General features: G+C 39.9%; 1 protein-coding gene across 3 annotated transcripts in view; it reads left to right on the forward strand.

The window, feature by feature from the left end:
* ADNP (activity dependent neuroprotector homeobox) overlaps positions 1–23,612 on the forward strand; it is a 36,227-nt gene extending 12,615 nt beyond the window's left edge. For all 3 annotated transcript variants that reach the window (XM_060185323.1, XM_060185331.1, XM_060185315.1), the window contains 3 exons: positions 13,047–13,159; positions 14,807–14,899; positions 18,147–23,612. In XM_060185323.1, the coding sequence (XP_060041306.1) occupies positions 13,047–13,159; positions 14,807–14,899; positions 18,147–21,257 (3,317 nt within the window). In that variant the 3' untranslated portion in view covers positions 21,258–23,612. The remainder of the gene's footprint in view (positions 1–13,046; positions 13,160–14,806; positions 14,900–18,146) is intronic.
* Positions 23,613–23,813: the final 201 nt, after the last annotated feature.

Here is a 23,813-nt window from a genome sequence, read left to right on the forward strand (position 1 = left end):
TCACCATTCATGAAACCCCTGCAGATGCAGACTAGGGACTTGAACCAAGATCCTTGAGCATGTGCTCAAGATATATTAGATGGGTTGGAGTTGCAATACATGGGAAATCCATGAAAATGTTGCTGCCACATGCTCAAGAATTCATTTCTGGTTTTGCAAAATAAAGAGTAGTTGAACTCATTAAAGGTACCCTAAATGGGGGGGTGGTTATTGAGCGGGAAATAGCTCACCTAAAGCCCTGAGCTCCAGCGTCATGAATCTTAGGTGAGGGCGGGAGGACCAGTGCTATAATGTCTCTCTTGTTCTCTCAAAAATAAGAAAATGGAAGAAAATAAAGGGGGCCCATGCAGTCTGCTCATCTGTAGTATCTCCCTTGTGCAAAATCCTAATTTCATGCTTCTGTGCAACATTAACAAAAAAATTCCTGTGGGTCTGGGGGTGGCACAATGATAAACCATATACTTACAAGCATGAGGTTCTGAGTTAGGTCTTAGGTACCCAAACTTCACATGCCAAAGTGGTGTTCTTGCGTGTGCATGTATATGTGTGTGTGTGTGTGTGTGTTTTGCTTTATTTCGATTTAGATTGAAAGGGGGAATGTCCCCTGAAAGCAGTGAAATCCTACAAGTATGCAACATTGAAAGAAAATAAATACAAAAAAAGTTACTCCAGCTGAATAAAATCTATTAAGGCAACATGAGTCAGGTTGTTTTTGTTTATTTATTTTCTTTTAACGAGAGAGATAAAGACCCTAGCACTGCTCAACTCTGGCTTGTGGTGCTGGGAATTGAACCTGGAACCTTATAGCCTCAGACATGAAAGTCTTTTGTATAACTAATACATTGTCTCCCCAGCCCTGACATAGGATTTTTTACATTGACAAAAGTATTACACAGAGTCAAGAGGTAGCACAGCGGGTTAAGTGCAGGTGGCGCAAAGCCCAAGAACGATAGTAAGAATCCCAGTTTGAACCCCCCGCTCCCCACCTGCAGGGGAGTTGCTTCACAAGCGGCGAAGCAGGTCTGCAGGTGTCTTATCTTTCTCTCCCCTTCTCTGTTTTCCCCTCTATACATTTATCTCTGTCTATCCAACGATGACATCAACAACAACAATAGAAAAACGGCAACAAAAGGAAATAAATTTTTAAAAAAAAAGTATTTCAGTAAGTACACTGTTCTTTCCTTCTTGGAAGTAGAACAAACTTGATAGACAAATGAATTTCAGTAAGATTTTAAGCATTTTAACAGTTTAGGGACCACTGATCCATTACCATAGCCACTCATTTAATAGTATACAAATGATTGGAAATTGTGTAATGCCTTCCAAAGTATTTTTTTTTTAGTTTTTTTACATTTATTATTTTCCCTTTTATTGCCTTTTTTTTAATTGTTGTTGTTATTGATGTCATTGTTAGGACAGAGAGAAATGGAGAGGGGAGGGGAAGATGGGGAAAGACACCTGCAGACCTGCTTCACCCACCGCCTGTGAAGCGATTACCCTGCAGGTGGGGAGTCGGGCTCGAACCAAGATCTTTATACCGGTCCTTGGCTTTGTGCCATGTGCGCTTAACCCGTTGCGCTACTGCCAGACTCCCGCCTTCCACAGTTTCTATAGTACATCCAGAACTTGCTCTAAAGGGTATATCCTGTTCAGAGAACTCTTAACGTGTGCTTTATGTTAATAGTTTTGGCAAGGACACCATCAGTGATGAATATCACTAATTTTGAATCTAGTAACACTTGATAACATTATAGGCAAACCTTTCCTAAGTCCACATCCATGACTGTTGCTTTAAATTTTGCAGTTGGCAAAGCTTACTATATATATTTGTGAAATAAACATAACATGGCTGGAAAAATAGCTCAACTGGTAGAGCTTTGGTTTGTCATGCCTGAGGTTTTTGTTCTGATTCCTAGCACCCGTGTGTATTGGAATAGTGCGTTGGTTTTTGTCTGCCTTGTGTTACACTCTCGTGTAATAAATCTTTAAAAATGCAAGAGTTTACTGTCCTAGCCACTTTTTTATTGTTGTAGCTATTGTTGTTATTGATGTTATTAGATAGGACAGAGAGAAATGGAGGGGGGGGGGAAGACAGAGGGAGAGAAAGATAGACACCTGCTGACATGCTTCACCGCCTGTGAAGTGACTCCTCTGCAGGTGGGGAGCCGGGGCTCCGACAGCTATCCTTAACAATGGTACTTGAGCTTTTCGGAGTGCTTAACCTGCTGTGCTACCACCCGACTCCCTCTCATAGCCACTTTTACATACACAGTTCTGTGACATTGTACTTTTATTACCTTCATCTCCAGATTTTTTAAGATTTAGTAATGAGAAAGATAGGAGGATAGGGAGAACTAAACTTCACCGTGGCACATGTACTGCTGGGGATTAGACTAGGCACCTCATATTGAGAGTTAAGTACTTTATCCACACTGCCACCGGGTCCCAGACCACTATCTCCAGATCCTTTATCATCTTATAAAACTGAAACTCCCCACTATACATTACATTCTCATTCTTCTTTTGGCAGCCCTCCTACATTCTTTGTGATTTGATTATTCTTAGTAGCTCTTATTAGTGGAATCATACAGTAATTGTCATTTTCTGACTAGTTTTCTGTGCCCCCCCCCCATCCTCCAGAAGATAAAAGAACTAGAATCTTGACTCTCCTGAACACTTTTCAGAAAAATATACTTTAAGGGGGTCCAGGCGGTAGTGCAGCGGGTTAAGCGCACATGGCGCAAAGCACATGGACTGGCATAAGAATCCCGGTTCGAGTCTCCGCTTCCCTACCTCCAAGGGGGTCACTTCACAAGTGGTGAAGCAGGTCTGCAGGTGTTTATCTTTCTCTCCCCTTCTCTGTCTTCCCCTCCTCTCTCAATTTCTGTCTGTCGTATCCAACAACACTGGTTTGGGCTGGATTTAAGGTCATTTCAACCTTGGATATTGAAATTCTGACATTTTCAGGCATATAAATGTAACTTACTGTTATTTGCTTTTAATTAATGTCAGGGGCAGAGCTTTGGATTTGGGTAATGGCAGAAGCACTACATCATAGACCTGGAGAGATGGTAGGTGACATTGAGGCCCAGATTTGTCACTAGCATGCTGATTGTTCTTAGAGCTGTTGTTTCACTTCTGTTGCTAATCTGTAAAATGAGAAGAGTTTAGATTAGGCAACTCATGGATTTTTTTTTCTTGGTGATTAAAAGTTCTCCTTTCTCATAACACTTCAGTTCACACTTTTATTTGCAATATAAGCCAGTCTCTTGTCTTTCCTAAGACTTGTGCTGGACACTTGTTTGCCCCCCACTTTTGGCTTTGCTTTGTTTTTCCATTTTGCTATCAGTGTCCACACCCCTTTAGTTTAGAAAGACAATTAAAGATTATTGGTAATTATTTTCCTTATAACCAAACATGATTCAGTGCAGATATCTATTTTCTCAGTTTTGTGCTTGGCTCAAAAGAACTAGGTCTTTTTTTTTTTCTTAATTTTAATATCATTTATTTATTGGATAGAGACAGGCAGAAATTGAGAGGGGAGGGGAAGACAGTGACAGACGCCTGCAGCCCTGCCTCACTACTCGTGAAGCTTTCCCCCTGCAGGTGGGGACCAGGGGCTTGAACTTGGGTCCATGTGCACTCAGCCAGGTGTGCCACTACCTGGCCCCTAAGAGATAGGTCTTTAAGGATGTCTCTGCAAAGAGAAACTCTGTATTAATACTCCTCGAAGAAACTAGTTTCTTTATTAGTGCCTCAGTTTTGTTCAGTCCTCAGTCGGAGCCTATTTTCAGGGATAAGAAACAAGCAGTTCGTCATTTTAAAAAGCAACATTTTATTTTATTTTATTATCTTTATTTATTGGATAGAGACAGCCAGAAATCGAGGGTGATAGAGAGGGAGAGAGACACCTGCGGGACTACTTCACCACTCTCAAAGCTTTCCTCCTGCAGGTGGGGACAGGGGCTTGAACCTGGGTCCTAGCGCATTGTAATACGTGCGCTCAGCCAAGTGTGCCACCATCCAGCCTCAAAGCAACATTTTATTTTAATTTAATATTTTATTATTTACCTCCCAGGTTATTGGTGGGGCTCAGTGCCAACATTACAAATCCTGTTGGCTTTTTTTTTTTTTTTTCTGTTTTATTGGATAGGACAGAGAAATTGAGAGGGGAGGGATGGGAGAGAAAGATAAACATCTGCAGACCTGCTTCACCACTTGTGAAGTGGCCTCCCTGCAGGTGGGGAGCCAGAGGCTCCAACCCAGACCCTTGCACAGGTCCTCTCACTTTGTACTATGTGTGCTTAACCCAGTGTGCCACCGCCCAACCTCCAAAAACAACATTTTATTATGTTAAAATAGACAACATGAAACTTTAAGCATACACATTCCTTGATATTTAAATACAGTCACAAAATTATGGAACTATCTGTGATCCAGGAGGTGGTGCAGTGGTAAAGCTTCGGACTATCAAGCGTGAGGTCCTGAGTTTAATCCCCAGCAGCACATGTGCCAGAGTGATGTCTGGTTCTTTCTCTCTCCTATCTTTCTCATAAATAAATAAAATCTTTTTTAAAAATCGTGGAACTACCACCACTTTATTTTTCACTTGAGTCAGCTAATAATGAAAAGGATAACACATATGCAGAAAAATTAAATTATTGATGTTGAAGATTATAATAAAGGGGTAGTGAAATGATTGGAGGTTGAGTGTACATGTTCCCATGCATAGACACAGGTTTAAGCCCCAGGCCCTACCTATAGAGGGGAGAAGCTTCATGAGCTATGAAACAGGGGTGTCATTCATTCCCCCCTTCTCTCCCCATCCCTTGCAAATTATCTCTGTCTCTATCCAATAAATAAACAAAATGTTAAAAAAGAGAGAGGGGAGTCGAGCAGTAGCACAGTAGGTTAAGTGCACGTGGTGCAAAGCACAAGGACCGGCATAAGGATCCCGGTTTGAACCCCCAGCTCCCCACTTGCAGGGGAATCACTTCATAAGTGGTGAAGCAGGTCTGCAGGTGTCTTATCTTTCTCTCCTCCTCTCTGTCTTCCCCTCCTCTCTACATTTTTCTCTGTCCTATCTAACAACAACATCAATAATAACTACAACAATAAAACAACAAGGGCAACAAAAGGGAATAAATTTTTTTTTTTTTTTTAAAGAGAGAGAGATCAAGAAGTAGCAGTAAACTTGTGAGCAGCCATTCAATATAGACTGGATTCCCTGGTAGGGTTTGTGCTCTCCTTGCCTTGTTGGTGAGAGATAGATCTTAGAGCAGAGTTGGGGGGGGTGGACCCCCACAATGGTTATAGAAAAGTATTTAATATTTTGAAAACTGAAAAATCAAGTATTTTCTTCTCTGTGGGAGTAGTAGTTTTGCATTTGACATTTTACCTAATTGGTCTTTTATTTTCAAACTAGGAAAGTAGTTAACATCGAATACAACTTAGTAGTTAACAAAGAAAACAGAGCTGGTGAAATAACTCTCTTGGATAGGGTGCTGCTTTGTCATGTGTCTAACTCAGGTTTGAGGCTAACTCCTACCACATTGAAGGAAACTTTGGTGCTGTGGTCTCTTTCATATTCTTTCTTCCTCTCTGTCTAAGGGAGGAAGGAAAGGAGAAGAGATACTGGTTGCATTTCCTGCATGCTGATCTTTACTAACAGTGTTGTGATATGATTATCCTAAGCAATGTAATTGACATTCATTATTCAAATTCAGATTTTAGTACAAGTTTGTCGTCATTTGAAAAGTACTTTCTTGCACCTGGAAGAAAGCACAGTGGGTAAAGCCTTGGCCTCTGTGGAGCAAGAGATCCTGAGTTCAGTCCTCTATAGCACAGGTGCCAGCATGATGCTATGATCCTTTCCCCCTTACTACCCCCCTCACCAATAAATAAATGAATATATATATTTACTTTTTCAAATTTTTTTTTTTTGCCTCCAGGGTTATTGTTGGGGCTCGTTGCCTGCACTACAGGTCCGCTGCTCCTGGAGGCCATTTTTCCCATTTTGTTGCCCATGTTGTTGTTCTTGTTGTCATTGCTATTGTTGTATAGGACAGGGAGAGCAGGGGAAGACAGAGAGAGGGAGAGAAAGACACTTGCAGACCTGCTTCACCACTTGTGAAGTGACCCCTCTGCAGGTGGGGAACCGGGGGCTTGAACCAGGATCCTTACTCCAACCCTTAAACTTCGCGCCACCTGCACTTAATCTGCTGCGCTACTGCCCAACCCCCATAAATGAGTCTTTTTTTTTTTTATTCTTTTTTTTTTTTAATATTTATTTATTTATTCCCTTTTGTTGCCCTTGTTTTATTGTAGTTATTATTGTTGTTGTCGTTGTTGGATAGGACAGAGAAATGGAGAGAGGAGGGAAAGACAGAGAGGAGGAGAGAAAGATAGACACCTGCAGACCTGCTTCACTGCCTGTGAAGCGACTCCCCTGCAGGTGGGGAGCCGGGGTTCGAGCCAGGGTTCGAACGGTATCCTTATGCCAGTCCTTGTGCTTTGCGCCACCTGTGCTTAACCCGCTGTGCTACAGCCCGACTCCCTAAATGAGTCTTTTTTAAGTAATTTCCCTTTTTGTCAGCAAGGTTACTGCTAGGGCTTGATGCTAGTATAACTCCACTGTTCCCAGCATCTATTATTATTATTTGATATCAGAGAGAGGAGAGAGCCACTTGCAGCTCTGCTTCATTACCCATGAAGTTTCCTTGCCAGCCCCATATACACACTGTGTGTGCTTTAGCCTCAAATATTGCGCATATTTGATCAGATTAGGGGAAACCAAACTTTGCCTTTTGTTTGGAGAGACGCCTACCTACTCTGCCTACTGTACTGCAGGTGGGAACTGGAAGCTTGAATGTAGGTCCTTGTGCATGACAGTATGTATGTTTTACCAGGTGCCATTACCACCACCAGTTCCTATGTTAGCCTTTTTACAACTAGTTTAATTTAAATTTAGAATTTAGTTATGCCCTTAGAGTTTTTGAAAAGATGAGTACTTACTGGTTGTACAAAAAAAGTTTTATGATGTCTACTACTTTATACAGTAAATAATATTACTAAGTATTAAATAGGTTTGGGTAGTTAGTGGGAGGAGGAAGAGTGCATAAATATGAGTGTTCTCTTCTTGGCTAATAGATCCTAAATGTTTTCATGGAAATATCTCAAAAATCAGTTAAGAAAGGACAAAAGGTACCATCATGGGTATCAGTGAAGCAGCTGGATATTTTGATTCATATTCTCCCCCCCCCCCTTTTTTTATAGGACAGAAAGAAACTGAGATGAGAGGTGGGGAGAAAGACACCTATAGACCTACTTTCCCCCCCCAGGTGGGGGGCCCCAGGCTAAAACTCATAGTGGAGTATATGCTCAACTGGTGCATCCCCACCCAACTCCCTGGTATTTTGATTCTCTTTCCAAGATTTATTTTATTATTTTTTACTAGAGCAGTGCTCAGCTCTGACTAGCACTGGTATGGGGGTTGGGGATGGGGACCTGTGACATTAACTGAAAAAATTTTTTGCACAACAGTTATACTATTTCCCCAGCCTGCCTCCCCCAAGATTCTTTTTTAAATGCCTATTCCTTTTAGAAAATGTGTTAGATAACTTTACATGGGTTTTGTCTGTTTGTTTTTGTTCAGTGGCTTAAAGAAACACCACAAATCTCTCTTTCTTAAACTCCAGTGCACTTGCATCAACATTAATTGACGTACTTGTGTGTTAATTATCAAGGAGCTGAATTTCTTCCATTTTAATTTCAGTTAATGTTGCTACCAAAAAATGAAATTGCAGTGGTCCGGGAGGTGGCACAGTGGATAAAGCATTAAGACTTTCAAGCTTGAGGTCTTTGAGTTCCATCCCTGGCAGCACATGTACAAGAATGATGTCTGGTTCTCTAACAAGAGCAATAGCATCATTGCCAGCCCCTCTCCCCACCCCCACTCTCTTTTTTTCTTCCTCCCCAAGTAAAGGGTAGGCTGTATTTTCCGTTAGAGCACTAATGTTCATAAGGCATAGTATAAAATTCACTGTTTAAAAGATGATGTTCAGGGCTAGCAAAATAGCGCTGTGTTCTAGTTCTTAGACTTACTATTGGCTTCCTATAATCATATTCTAGTCAGACTATGGTTTTTTAAAAGATTTTTTAATATTTATTTACTTACTTTTTGTTGCCCTTGTTTTATTGTTGTAATTGATGTCATTGTTGGATAGGACAGAGAGAAATGGAAAGAGGAGGGAAAGACAGAGAGGGAGAGAGAAAGACACCTGCAGACCTGCTTCATTACCTGTGAAGCAACTCCCCTGCAGGTGGGGAGCTGGGGGGCTCGAAGCGGGATTCTCATGCCAGTCCTTGGCACTTTGCGCCATGTGCACTTAACCCGCTGTGCTACCATTGACTCCCCAGACTGTAATTTTATTGAGGAAAGATTTTTCAGTAAACTTGGAATGTTGCTATAGCTAAGTAATCAAACTTCATGTTTTGGTGATAGCTGTTCTGATTTCAGTAGATTGCCACCTTGACTTAAATTGCACTGTGGGTTTGGTTTAACTACTAGCTATTTCCAAGAGATAACTTGGAGCAGAACTTTTTCTTTTTCCTATTCTCCATTTCAGCCTGAGCTTGTATTTCAACTATAGTATCTTTAAATATATATTTTGTTACAGTATCTTTAGAAATAAAGGTGTCACTCCTTTATAATAGGGCAGGGGGTGAATATTAAAAACCTTTGACACATTTTGTTCTTAGTAAGAATAAGTAAGCGCCCTTTTTCTTGCTTTCAGTGGGTGTTAGATATATTTTTCATATGAAAATTAAATATTTGCTTTCACTAGGATACTGGTATGTGTTCAGATTTCACCTCCAAAACATTAGAAAGTAAGCAGGGAAACTCACTGATGAAAACTAAAACACACTATCGCATTGACTTCAGAGTTTTCTAGCATATTAGATTCTTAACCTTATACTCTTATTAGAAATGTAGAAAGCATTAAAACATAGTGTGCTTTAAGATTTATTTCATGAGAGAGAAATGCCAGAGTTCAATCTGGGGACCTCATGCTTGGAAATACAGAATTAAACCACTGCACCACCTCCTGACCATGTGGTTATTTAGGGTCATTCATTTCTACTGTATATTACAGTTGGGTTCTGTGTTTCTTGGTTTTACTTGACTTTACTTTTTGATGACTGAGGGAAGGAAACATCAGAGCACCACATCATCATCTGTGGGATTCTAACCCCCTTTATCTTTGCTCTCCTGTGGTGTCAGAATTGAACCACATGGAAGGCAGTGCTCTGAGATGACTTTTTCAGGTGGAGAGAGAAAGAAAGCTAGTGGGGGGAGACCAGAGCACCGAACCTTCCTCCAATGCACCAGGGTTGGGCTAGAACTAACTTTGGCTTTCTAAGAAAATACATTAGTATATGTTTGACCAGGAATGTTAAAACTTTAATGTTTGGGTCCCCGTGAGTGTGACTAGTTTACAAAAAAAATGATAGGAAAGAATGTGGCTGAATGAACTTAAATTTAAGCCTTGTACGTGAATCTACACTTCTAAAATCTTAATAATATTGTAGACCAGTTTAAAAAAAAATTGGGGCTAGGGAAGACAACATAATAGCTATGCAAATAGTTTCTATGCCTGAGACTCTGAACTCCCAGGTTCAGTCCCCAGCACCACCATAAGCCTGAGCTAATCAGTGCTACAGTCAATTTTTTTTTTTTTTTTAATGAAGGTGGGAACACCAGAGCTCAATTCTGGCTTATGGTGGTACTGGGGATTGAACCTGGCACCTTAGAGCCTAAGACATGAAAGTATATTGCCACAACTATCACACTCTTTCCCCAGCCCCAAACACATTTGTTACATACATCATTAGTATAAATAAAATTTAATTATCCTCAAAAATCAAAGAAAATGTAGTTCATTATAGCATGTGTTTAACCAAAAGTAACATTTGTGTTTTGTTGACAACAGAATTGCAAATGTATCTGCTACTATTACTAATAAACTTTCCCTAAATTCCTTGAGAACTGAGAATATTTGACTTCATAATTTTTGAAAGTAGAGATATTTGTGTTTTGTTTCAATTTATTATTAGTTATTTGTAAGGTAGTAGGGGTATAATTTCACACCACTCATACCATTTTCTGTTTTTGTTTAACTTGATGCCGCGGGCCAGTACCTATTTTTTTATAACTACATCTTTTTTTTTTTTTTTTTTTGATAGGATAGAGACAAAGAGAAATTGATAGGGAAGGGGATATAGGGAAAGAAGCAGACCTGCTTCACCACTTACTGGGCTTCCCTTCTACTGTTGGGGACTGGAAGTTTGAACCCAGGTCCTTATACATTATAGTCTGTGCACTCTACCAGGTGTGCTACAACCCACCTCAATAACTACATCTTTAATATGATAGGCTCGGGAAGGGAATCTTTGCTTATGTTACTGTAGGCTATGCCTATTTGCCCACTAGGAAAAGTGTTTGTTTAAAATCAGAAATTCAGAACTTATATACACTGGTGGCATCAGTGATGGCAGTATTTCCATGTTTTGTTGTTGTTGAGGTGTTGAGCTACTTACCTAGGAGGTAGAGAACATTCGTGATGACTGCCTTCTGGACTCACGAAACAGGACTAACTTGAGACATTCCAAAATTTTTTATCTATTTAGACCCCCAAGACACTTTGTGAAATGAGTAGAGAATCAAGTCTTTTCCAAGGCTTGGTTATCTGTAGGCTTCCATTTTGATTTAAAGCCTGGTCTCTTTTCAAAATTAGTCTGTAGCATTCTGTATTTCTGAAACATTTTTGTAACAGTTGGTTCTCTTTAAATAATTTGGTTTGTTGGAACTTTATTAAGCAGTTAGTTTGTGTGTGTGCGTGTTGTGTGTGTGTGTGTGTACACACTTTTGTGCATGTGTATATTTTATTTATTTGTTTTGCTAGATTGAACCTGGGCCCTCAAAGTTTCAGGCATGAAGTGAAAGTGTTTTTGTATAACGGCCACTATGCTATCTCCCTGGCCCTCTATACAGTTGATTTGATTTTAAGTCTTGTTTTAGGCCATCAAAAAGGTGATTTCAAACAATTTAGAAGAAAATATATATATATATATGTGTGTGTGTGTGTGTGTGTGTGTGTGTGTGTAATAGTGGATTTGGCCTTGAATAATCTGTGTGTGTATTAGAAGGATTTCTAAGTATATACTAAACAACATGCAAACTACCAAATAAAGGTGCAAAGGATACAACAATCATGCTTCAAAGCTGGTAGAAGTTGTGTCCTGGGGATGAAAGATCTGAATTGCGGGGAGTTTTGTTGTTGTTGTTGTGTTTTTGTAATGAAATATGTTTCTCTTTTTACCTCAAGTACACTTTGATACTTCATATTTTGAAACTTCTGAGTTCTGTTAACATCCAGAGTCATAAATGCTAGTTATTATTTTTTAAGGTTAATTTATCAGAGAGAAACCAGAGCACTCCTCTGTTTTGGCAAGTACAGTGTCGGGAATCAAACTCAGGACCTTCTGTATGCACGTCCTGCATTTTACCTGTTAAGCCATCCTCCATGCCACCCCAGCTGACACTTTTGTTTTTCAGAATTACTTTATATCCCACAAAATTGATTTGTATTCTTAGATTTATGACCAATTCTTTACCCTTGTTGAACTAACTGTATTCTACTAAAAAATAATAATGATATAATGAGAGAGGAGAAGCAGAGCATGACTGACACATGATCAAATGCAGAACCTCATGCTTGCCAGTCCAGTGCTTTAGCCACTGTGTTACCTCGTAAGCTGTTAATTTTTTTAAAGATTTTAAATATTTATTTATTCCCTTTTGTTGCCCTTGATTTATTGTCATAGTTATTGTTGTTTTTGATGTCGTTGTTGTTGGATAGGACAGAGAGAAATGGAGAGAGGAGGAGAAAGCAGAGGGTGAGAGAAAGACACCTGCAGACCTGCTTCACTGCCTGTGAAGCGACTCACCTGCAGGTGGGGAGCCGGGGGCTCAAACTGGGATCCTTACACCGGTCCTTGTGCTTTGCCACCTGCACTTAACCCACTGCACTACCGCCTGACTCCCGAGCTGTTGTTTTATTTCTTTTTCTTTTTAAGTTTGAGTTAGAGAAAGAGGCCACAACACTGTAGCTACCCTTCAGTGCAGTGGGGTCCAGACTTGTACCGATTGGTATACATGGCAAAGCAGCACATTATTCACGTGAACTATTTCACTGACCTAATTTTTTTTCTTATCTTTATTTTTAAAGAATACATGAAAGTGATCTATTTCTGTCACTGAAGAAATTTTTAATCAGATCATCTCTGGCTTGTGGTGGTGGTGGTGGGCAGGAATTGAACCTGGGACCTGAGAGCCTTTTAATTTTCATTTTTCAAAATGATCCCCTAAAATCTCTAACAGTTGTCACTTGCTGTAGTGCTGAGTGCTGTTTTCCCCACTCAGCATTCATTCCAAGACCATATTCAAGTCCACTTATCTTGAGTATGGCCTTTGTTGGGGAACAAGTTAGACAACCACTAGTGTCTTTAGATAGAATGCAGAAACTTAAGATTGTTTAAGAAAAAGCATAACAGTGCACAGGAAAATTGCCAGATCAAAGAAATTACTTCCACAATAATTAAAATGATGTGCTAATGATGCTGAAATGATACAGTTTTCTTTTCAGATGTTCAACATAAGGAGAAAAGCACTCACACTTGACTTTTAAATAAGTGGTTGGTATTAACCTAATCCTGAAACTTAAGCTCATCAGATTATTAAAGTCTAATAAGTAGACTAGTTGTCAATCACTAGCAAAGTATTCCAAAAGGAAAAAGATAAGAGCACTTATTTTGTCATCTGCTTTAACTATTCAGAGCTATAAGGAAATCTACTTACCTTTTTTTTTTTTTTTTTCTTTTTTTTGTCAGAATGGGCCAGGGTTTGTGATCCTACCGTCAGTGAAATTAGTTAATAAAACAAGTTGTGCATGTTTTGACTTGACTTAAATTTTTTTTCCCAATAGAAACTATGTTCCAACTTCCTGTCAACAATCTTGGCAGTTTAAGGAAAGCCCGGAAAACTGTGAAAAAAATACTTAGTGACATTGGGTTGGAATACTGTAAAGAACACATAGAAGTAAGTAGCATGTCATTTTTTAATTTTAACATGACTCAGCTTCTGATCCATTACTTTGTGTTAGCCACCAGGACGGTTAATTCTTAGATTTGATTCTGTATTTTAACCTCAGTGTTGGCTTTGCAAAACTTCCTATATTGGCTTAACTTGTTCCCTTCTCCCTAAAATGGGCTTTTCCATCTTTGCATCCTAAAGCAAAAACAGCTACCATTGAGAACATGTCACATGTTTTACTGGGTACTATAAAATGGTCTTGAAGTTCAGTCCTTAAAATAACGTCTCTGAGGGGTGTAGGAATTCTTGTTTACAATTTTATAAGTGAAGAACCAATAAAGACATAGGGCTACCTTGCAACTAAGCATGTAGCATTGTCTGTCTGTGGGACTTCAGGGCCTGTTCTCATTCTGATAAGCCTGAAATTTCTGGCTGACCTTCTGGTTGTTGAAGCATGGTGGTTTGGGTGCTTGTTGTCTCTTTCCTTAGGTTTTGAACATTGTTGGCCCTTTTGACCCAGCATAGGCTATTATCTTCCCTTTATGTAACAGTTTGGACTTTGCAAACTGTTTTTCTAGCCTTTTTATTCAATGAACTTTGCTATAGCCCTGTGGGATAGTCTGTGCAGTGGTCTCCTTATTCAGATCTCATTGTTGCAGTTCTCTTATGGTTAGTTGGTGAGAGCCTCTGACTGGAATGTTTAAAATTGTTTTCCCCATTAGTTTTTAAGTTCCAGCTGAACAAGTATCATAGCTGCTTGTCTATCTGTTTATCCCTAGCATAGTGTGAGTAAATAATAGATGTTTAGTAAATGTTTGTGTGGAATTAAAAGTTAAAAGCAAATCCTTTCATGCAATAAGAGTATCATGAAGACTAAAGGCCTGTCCAGCTACTTTTATTTCCATCCCCTCAAGTTCAGGCATATTTGCCTGGACAAAACAATCCATTTCACACACTGTCATAATCACAAGAATGAATAAGTAATGCAGATGTTAAGGTACTTCGTCTTATTTGTTCCAGCCATTATATACTGTAGGATTAATATGTGTTTGAGTCCCCCCCACCCATGTTGAAATTGTGGATATTGGAGCAAAGAAAATTTTACCCTAAGACTTTTTTTTTAATCTCCCTAAAAACGATAACCTGGGAGGAAGCAGTGTACTAAATTTTCATATAAGTATAAATTTAACATAATAATGCTTCTTTTATTTGAATATTTTTCTTCTTTTGGGGGTTCAGAAATCCTGAGTATTTTCTCTTTAGCCCAGTTCCCTCTCCACCAACCACCCTCCCCCTACCCCCTCTAAAAGTTAGAGCGTCACACCTGTAGTCCATTCTAAAACTGTACCTGATGAGTTACAATACTCTAATGAAGGATGCTTTGACATTCATATTTGGCTATACCTTTTACCTTTTAAATTAGGACTTGAGTGCTTTTCTTGGGAACTTAGTTGATCATTAGGAGAATGGTTGATACCAAATATTCAGAGCAACTCCCAATAAGCCTTTTTGTATTTTCAAAGAACCTTATTGGTGAGGTTGCTTTTTTTTTTTTCTTTACAGCTTCCCTAATTAAGAGAGAGGACTTGCATGTAAGATTGAACTAGAATTGATACCACTATGCTTTTGTAAACTTCTTTCACTGTTTTCTAGGATTTTAAACAGTTTGAACCTAATGACTTTTATTTGAAAAACACTACATGGGAAGATGTAGGACTATGGGACCCTTCACTTACAAAAAACCAGGTGAGTGGCTTGGAAGATTTCAGATGGTATCATCCTTGGTACACTCTCTTTTCCATTCTTGACCTTTTTCATGATGTATTGGTTATAGGTGATAACCTAATGTGGGAAAAGGAAAAACTGCTTATTATTTTCATAAGTGGTAAGGAAAGCTAAGGAGCTGTTGTATCCTTTTGTCATTTCGATTGAACAACGATAGGAGGTGGTGTTAACTTAAAAGTTTTGAGAGGCGGCCCAGGAGGTGGGTGCAGTGACTAGAGCATTGATTTTGATCTCTGGCATCACGTGTACTTTCGTGCTCGCTCACTCACTCCCCCCCCTCCCATGCATTAATCTTTGAGAGGGTCAGCAATAGCTAACTACATGGGATCACCCTGGCACAAGGGGAAGAACCATGGAAGGTGGAATTGTACTATAATGTCCCTGCCTTGCTGTGTCCTTATACAAAGGTTGACCTGGGAGCAGTGAGCTCAGTGTGGATGGCCTTGGCAACCACACACAGTTTTTGTGCCTGTTATATTATCAGTATTCTCAAAATACTTTGACTTTTCTGTTTCTGACATATTTCTTATAGTGGTTGTTCATCTACTTGTTGTTCTTTATCTGTTTTGGTTTTTTTATCCCCCTGTGTTTATGTCACTCAAACTCTGAGGGGCATAGCCAGCACATGGTGCTCTGTAGGCTAACAGTTATACAAGGGGCATAACTCAAGTTTTTACAAATTGAAATTATAAAATACAGTTAGTCCAAAGTGTCATTCATGCTAACACATACAACAAAGAAAAGAACAACAAGGGCTGGGCAGTGGTGTACCTGTGGGGGGTGGGGAGCAGTACTGTATGTGCCTCTCTTACTCGCTCCTCCAATATCTACCCCTTCTCTCTCAGTTACTGTCTCTACCCCCACCCAAAGAAAAAAGAATAAACTTTTTGTTTGAAACAGTGCAAAATAGATGAGTTGCTTTTCTGTGTGGATAAATGATTATTGATTCAAATTTTTCTGTTACCTATTTCAGTAGTGATTGTAATTCAGGGTTATTTATTCCATATCAGAATATAGTTGGTAAGAAATTAATAAAGACCTAAAGACTTTTTGCTGTCATGATTATCACTAGGGCTCAGTGCCCTAGTAATTTCACTGCTCCTAGCAATCCTCTCCTTCCTTCCTTCCTTCATTTTTATTTTTTAAAGTCTTTTATTTATTTTATTTTTGAGAGAGATGCAGAGAGAGAAAGACACAGAGAGAAACACCAGAGCACTGCTCAGCTCGGGCTTATGGTGGTGCGGGGGATTGAACCTGGGACTGCGGAGCCTCAGGCATGAGAGCCTCTTTGCATAACCATTATGCTATCTACCCCCACCCCCTTCCTTCATATATATAGATATATACACACACGTATATGTTTGATTTCATAGGTCAGAGAGAAATTGGGGTGGGAGTTGGATAGGGAGAGAGAAAAGGCGACACCTGTAGCACTGCTTCACCATTCATGAAGCTCTCCCCCTGCAGCTGGAGACTGGGGGCTTGAACTTGGGCCCTTTTTCTGGGTAACTCGTGCACTCATCTGGGTGCACCACTGCCCAGTCCTTTATTTCCTCCCCTCCCTTCCTAGTAAAGATAGAAATAGAGGGGGTTCCAGATGCTAGCATGATACTGACCAGACTTCCCTGGACAGAAAACCCCACCAATGTGTCTTGGAGCTCCGCTTCCCCAGAGCCCTTCCCCACTAGAGAAAGAGAGAGACAGGCTGGGAGTATGGATCAACCTGTCAACGCCCATGTTCAGCGGGGAAGCAATTACAGAAGCCAGACCTTCAACCTTCTGCAGCCCACAGTGACCTTGGGTCCATACTCCCAAAGGGGTAAAAGAATAAGAAAGCTATCAGGGGAGGGGATAGGATACAGAGTTCTGGTGGTGGAAACTGTGTGGAGTTGTACCTCTCTTATCCTATGGTTTTGTCAATGTTTCCTTTTTATAAATAAAAATTAAAAAAAAAAAAAGGAAAGAAATAGAGGGGGGTTAAACAACAAGGGCAACAAATGGGGGGTTGGCCTCCAGGAGCAGTGGATTCGTTAGTGGCAGCTCCGAGCCCCAGCAATAACCCTGGAGGCAAAAAAAAATAAAAGAAATAGAAATAGAGGGGGAGAACTAGCAAAATAGCTCACTTGGATAATGTGCAACTTTGCCACATGCACACCCCAGATTTGAGCTTGGCCCCTCCCTACTACATTGAAGGAAGCTTCAATACTGTGGTCTCTCACTGTTTCTATATATCTAAAGAGTGGGGTGGGGAGGAGTAAGACACCTGCAGTACTACTCTGCTGCTTGTGAAGCTTCCTCTCTGCAGGTAGGGACCAGAGATTTGAGCCCATGTCTTTGTGCTTGGTGATGTGTGTGCTCTATTGGGTGTGCCACTGTCTGGTGTTGGGATTCATATTCTAATATTAGAGAAGACTTTAAAAAAGTATTTCATTTTGATTCAAACCCTTATATGCAACTTGGGTTTTAAAGAGAAAACGATCTCTTCACCAAACTTGTGTTACACCTGTCCCCATCAAAGGACCAACTGCTTAAGTGTTGATGAGCATAATTCTGGGAGTTGCTCTTTGATAACAATATATTCTGCATTCTTTAGTCACTTTTTAACACCATGCACTACTCACAGTCTGTAAGAATTTTTTATTTAACTTCTTAATTTGAATCAAAGCAGCTGTCACTTCATTGCTTTAAAGCTACTCTTGCTTGAACAGCTTGGTTTATAGAAGAAAGTTGACTTTTCAAATCAGTATTTTGATCAGCAGTGACAATTTCTGGCCAATGCAATGTACTTTTGGTCAAGATTGGGGGCAGTTTGTGATTATTTTTTTTTAAATAAAGCTTTCATTGAAGTTTTTCATGATTTTTTTTTCTGGGCCCCAAGTTTTGATAAATAGTTAAGTCTTTTTGTCATTTCTTACTGTGAGGAGATTATCTTGAACCAAGTTTGCCTCTATCTTGTCTAAAATCAGTCCATGTCTACTTTGCTAAACTTTGTTTAAAGATAGTTTTTTATTTGCACTGTGGGACGCAAGTAAAATGGATTTATGTCATTATTTTGGTAAAAGAAAAATGTGTAAGTGCATTACAGAATTTTAGTTCTAGAAATAGGATTTTGTCTATTAAAAATAGAGAGTGTCTAGGAAGGAAACTTTAAACCTGTTGCTGCCTATCTGAAATGGCATTCTAATTCCAAGTTTTGTCTTTTTTCTAGGACTATCGGACAAAACCTTTTTGCTGCAGTGCTTGTCCATTTTCTTCAAAATTCTTCTCTGCCTACAAAAGTCATTTTCGGAATGTCCATAGTGAAGACTTTGAAAATAGGATTCTACTTAATTGTCCCTACTGTACTTTCAATGCAGACAAAAAAACTTTGGAAACACACATTAAAATATTTCATGCTCCAAACACCAGCGCACCAAGTAGCAGCCTCAGCACTTTTAAAGATAAAAGCAAAAATGATGGCCTTAAACCTAAGCAGGCTGACAGTGTAGAGCAAGCTGTATATTACTGTAAGAAGTGCACTTACCGAGATCCTCTTTACGAAATAGTTAGGAAGCACATTTACAGGGAACATTTTCAGCATGTGGCAGCACCTTATATAGCAAAGGCAGGAGAAAAATCACTCAATGGTGCAGTCCCCTTAGGCTCAAATGCCCGAGAAGAGGGTAGTATTCACTGCAAGCGATGCCTTTTTATGCCAAAGTCCTATGAAGCTTTGGTTCAACATGTCATTGAAGACCATGAACGCATAGGCTATCAGGTCACTGCCATGATTGGGCACACAAATGTGGTGGTTCCCCGATCCAAACCTTTGATGCTCATCGCTCCCAAACCTCAAGAGAAGAAAGGCCTGGGAATCCAGTCAAGAATTGGTTCCCTGGCTTCTGGAAACGTCCGATCTTTGCCATCACAGCAGATGGTGAATCGACTCTCAATACCAAAGCCTAATTTAAATTCTACAGGAGTCAACATGATGTCTGGTGTTCACCTACAGCAGAATAACTATGGTGTCAAGTCTGTAGGCCAGGGCTATGGCGTTGGTCAGTCAATGAGATTGGGTCTAGGTGGCAATGCACCAGTTTCCATCCCTCAACAGTCTCAGTCTGTGAAACAGTTACTGCCAAGTGGAAATGGAAGATCTTATGGACTTGGGTCAGAACAGAGGACCCAAGCACCAGCCAGATATTCTCTGCAGTCTGCTAATGCCTCTTCTCTCTCATCGGGCCAATTAAAGTCTCCTTCCCTCTCCCAGTCACAAGCATCCAGAGTATTAGGTCAGTCTAGTTCTAAACCACCTGCAGCTGCCACAGGTCCTCCTCCATCCAATACTTCTTCAACTCAAAAGTGGAAAATATGTACAATCTGTAATGAGCTTTTTCCTGAAAATGTCTACAGTGTGCACTTCGAGAAAGAGCATAAGGCTGAGAAAGTCCCAGCGGTAGCCAACTACATTATGAAAATACACAATTTTACTAGCAAATGCCTGTATTGTAATAGATATCTGCCCACAGATACCCTACTAAACCATATGTTAATTCATGGTTTGTCTTGTCCATATTGCCGTTCAACCTTTAATGATGTGGAAAAGATGGCAGCACACATGCGGATGGTTCATATTGATGAAGAGATGGGACCCAAAACAGATTCTACTTTGAGTTTTGATTTAACATTACAGCAGGGTAGTCATACCAACATCCATCTCCTTGTAACCACATACAATCTGAGGGATGCCCCAGCTGAATCTGTTGCTTACCATGCCCAAAATAATCCTCCACCCCCTCCAAAACCACAGCCAAAAGTTCAAGAAAAGGCAGATATCCCTGTTAAAAGTTCGCCTCAAGCTGCAGTGCCGTATAAAAAAGATGTTGGGAAAACCCTCTGCCCTCTCTGCTTTTCGATCTTGAAAGGACCCATATCTGATGCACTCGCACATCACTTACGAGAGAGGCACCAAGTAATTCAGACGGTTCATCCAGTGGAGAAAAAGCTCACCTACAAATGTATCCATTGCCTTGGTGTGTATACCAGCAATATGACTGCCTCGACTATCACTCTACATCTAGTTCACTGCAGAGGTGTAGGAAAGACCCAGAATGGCCAGGAAAAGACAACTGCACCCTCTCGCCTGAATCAGTCTCCTGGCCTGGCACCTGTGAAGCGCACTTATGAGCAAATGGAATTTCCCTTGCTGAAAAAGCGAAAGTTGGATGATGATAGTGATTCACCCAGCTTCTTTGAGGAGAAGCCTGAGGAGCCCGTTATTTTAGCTTTAGACCCTAAGGGTCATGAAGATGATTCCTATGAAGCCAGAAAAAGCTTCCTAACAAAGTATTTCAACAAACAGCCCTACCCCACCAGGAGAGAAATTGAGAAGCTAGCAGCCAGTTTATGGTTGTGGAAGAGCGACATTGCTTCCCATTTTAGTAACAAGAGGAAGAAGTGTGTCCGAGACTGTGAAAAGTACAAGCCTGGTGTGTTGCTGGGCTTCAACATGAAAGAATTAAACAAAGTTAAGCATGAGATGGATTTTGATGATGAGTGGCTATTTGAAAATCATGATGAAACAGATTCTAGAGTCAATGCTAGTAAAACTGCAGACAAAAAGCTCAACCTGGGAAAGGAGGATGACAGCTCCTCAGATAGTTTTGAAAATTTGGAAGAAGAATCCAATGGAAGTGGTAGTCCATTTGACCCTGTTTTTGAAGTTGAGCCTAAAATCCCTAATGATAACGCAGAGGAGCACATAGCCAAGGTAATTTCCGAGGATGCTTTAGAATCTGAGAAGCTAGACCAAAAAGAAGAAGAAGGTTCAAAGTATGAAGCTATTCATTTGACTGAGGAACCAACCAAAATACTGCATGATGCTTCTGATAGTGAGGTAGACCAAGATGATGTTGTTGAGTGGAAAGATGGTGTTTCTCCATCTGAGAGTGGGCCTGGTTCCCAGCAAGTTTCAGACTTCGAGGATAACACGTGTGAAATGAAACCAGGAACCTGGTCTGATGAGTCTTCCCAGAGTGAAGATGCAAGGAGCAGCAGTAAGCCAGCTGCCAAAAAAAAGGCTACCATGCAAGGTGACAGAGAGCAGTTGAAATGGAAGAATAGTTCCTATGGAAAAGTTGAAGAGTTTTGGTCCAAGGACCAGTCCCAGTGGAAGAATGCGTCTGAAAATGACGAGCGCTTATCCAATCCACAGATTGAGTGGCAAAATAGCACAATTGACAGTGAAGATGGGGAGCAGTTTGACAACATGACTGATGGAGTAGCTGAGCCGATGCATGGCAGCTTAACTGGAGTTAAACTGAGCAGCCAACAGGCTTAAGTTGTCAGTTGCCCTGGTGTAAGTGACCTGCTGCAGCCTGGAACTCTGTTCTCCTTTCAGTATGACTTCAAAGCTATATTCTAACTGGTACTGCCTTTTGAGTTCTGGGTCACCAGGCTGTGGGGACATGTGGCCACTATAATGCCAGTGGTTATTTCTAAGTCCTTGACAAATGATTGGTTAATCTTGCTTCAGAATTTGCTGTGACAGAGTAACTAAATGTGAAAAACCAATAAGCTGGTGGCTCACGAACGCACGAGGAAAAGCAGAGGTTTATTTTATCTGCCTTTTCAATATTTCCCTCTGTAAAATGTTTGGTTGGATGTCCATGAAAAATGTTTCCCTGATTCACATGGTAGTATAGGGCCAACATACAAGCTACCAGTCTAACATGTATAATAGACTTTGGGAAAATCAATTTTTTCATGTATTCATTCTGAATAGTTGAAATGTAAATTTGTACAGTCTTTTAGACCTATTCAAGTGATGCTTATGATATTGTTATTGTGTACTCATGATAGCTTTTTTTTTCTTTTCTTTCTTTTTTTTTTTTTTTTTAGTGTTGCCCTTGCTGTGTAATAAATGCTATATCTAGTTTACCTAGCAAAAGCTTGAAACTGCGCTAGTATGGACTTTTGAACAGACTTAGTTTTTGCACATAACCTTGTACAATCTTGCAACAGAGGCCAGCCACATAAGATATATATCTGGACTCTCTTGTATTATAGAATTTTTCTTGTTCTGAATATCCTTGACATTACAGCTGACAAAACAAAAACTGGTATTTCAGATCTGGTTTCTGAAATCTTTTAAGCTAAAAATTCACATGCAAGAATTGACTTTACAGCTACTAATTTTGACACCTTTTAGATCTGTATGGAAGTGTGTTGTGTTGAAGCAGCAAGCTAATGAGTGCTGCATTTTGGATATTTAGTTTTATCTTTAGTTAAACACCACACTGGTGTATTCATTTATACCATCTAATATATGACACACTGTTGTAGTATGTATAATTTTGTGATCTTTATTTCCCTTTGTATTCATTTTAAGCATCTAAATAAATTGCTGTATTGTGCTTAATGTAAATATTTGCTTTATTACACATTACAGTCATCCTATGTGCCCATTATATTCTGTGCCCATTGATGCCATGGCTTTCTTTTCATGATTGATGGAAAGTGTGGGCAACCAAGATATTCCATTGGCATAAATAATGCATTTCCAAGGCACTTGTTACAAACTTTTGTTTTCTTTTTTGCCTAAATAAAGATTCTTGAGTTTTTCAGTTCCCCTTTTGTTAAGGAGCAGAGCCTGCTTATATATGTACATGTCTCAGTGATAAAAGGATGTAAACATAAATTGGCATTAATTTGCCAGCAGAATTCTCTTAATTAGCCCTGGTGTTCTTTTTTCTAAATGAAGTAAATGTTTTCTCCATACAGTGGGAACAATTGTACTAAACAGACTACTTTTTGCTTTTGTTATAATTCTCTTGACTGTCTTACTATTAAGGGGGGAAATCAAGGCTTTGGAGATCACACATTTGAAGGGCTGTCAAGATGAGAAGAGATGGTATATTTGCTATACATAGGATTCCTAAGAGCAAACTAAAGAATGGAAAGTTACACAAGGAAGCAGAATTAGACCGTTGTTTTTAAGAGTTATAACAATGATGAGGTACTTCATTCTGCAGAGGGCAGAAGCTGGTGAGTCGCTTCTCAGGGACATTGGCTGAAAAAGTTTTGAAGTGGCTGATTTCAATGATCTCTAAGACTCCAAAAGGCTTTCTCGGTAATGGTTACTGTTAACTCGGGAGTAGAGATTTGACCAACCTCACCCCAAAAATGTTAAGTCATGCTACTCAAAAACCATACAGGAGAAAGTGTAAAAATAGATTTGAACCATGAGAGTGTTTAGGACTGACATGGACCTATTTAAATCTGTTATACTGGTAGAGTATAAATTAAACGGAAACCAACTAATACGTAGGGCAACATGTCTCCAAATTAAGATACTACATATTATCAAACCAGAAAAACTAGCATTGAGGAAGTCTCTCTGAATAATAAAACCAGCAAAATTTAAGCCATCTCACTTGCTTGGAGATTACTCTGCCTAATTAATGGGGGAGAATTTAGCCGGGGGGGGGGTTCATATTCATAGTCATATTCCTGGTTGGACATTTGCACAGAGGCAGATGAGTATACTTCCTTGATAGAGTAGTGTGGGTGGTAGGCCTTAACTTGGCATTGAGAAAAGAAGTTGGCCACCTAGGAATTGGATATAAAGAAGATTCCCAACTGGAAATGTTGCTGAAGCCCTAAAAGTGTCTCAATAAAAGCCATTTTTAAAGAATGTTGTTGCTGTCATTTGCTTTGGGGGTAGTATAGAAGTAAAAGCTGTGGCAATTTGTCGCCACCTAATTAAAAGTGCTAATAAGGATTTCTGAATGAGAGAACTGGAGTATCACTGGCACATGCAATGCTGGGAATCAACCTGAGGACCTCAGACTTGAAGTCCATTACTTTATGCTCTGCACCACCTCCCAGGCCACTT

Source organism: Erinaceus europaeus, chromosome 1 (assembly GCF_950295315.1).
Source record: "Erinaceus europaeus chromosome 1, mEriEur2.1, whole genome shotgun sequence".
Classification (NCBI taxonomy): Eukaryota; Metazoa; Chordata; class Mammalia; order Eulipotyphla; family Erinaceidae; genus Erinaceus; species Erinaceus europaeus.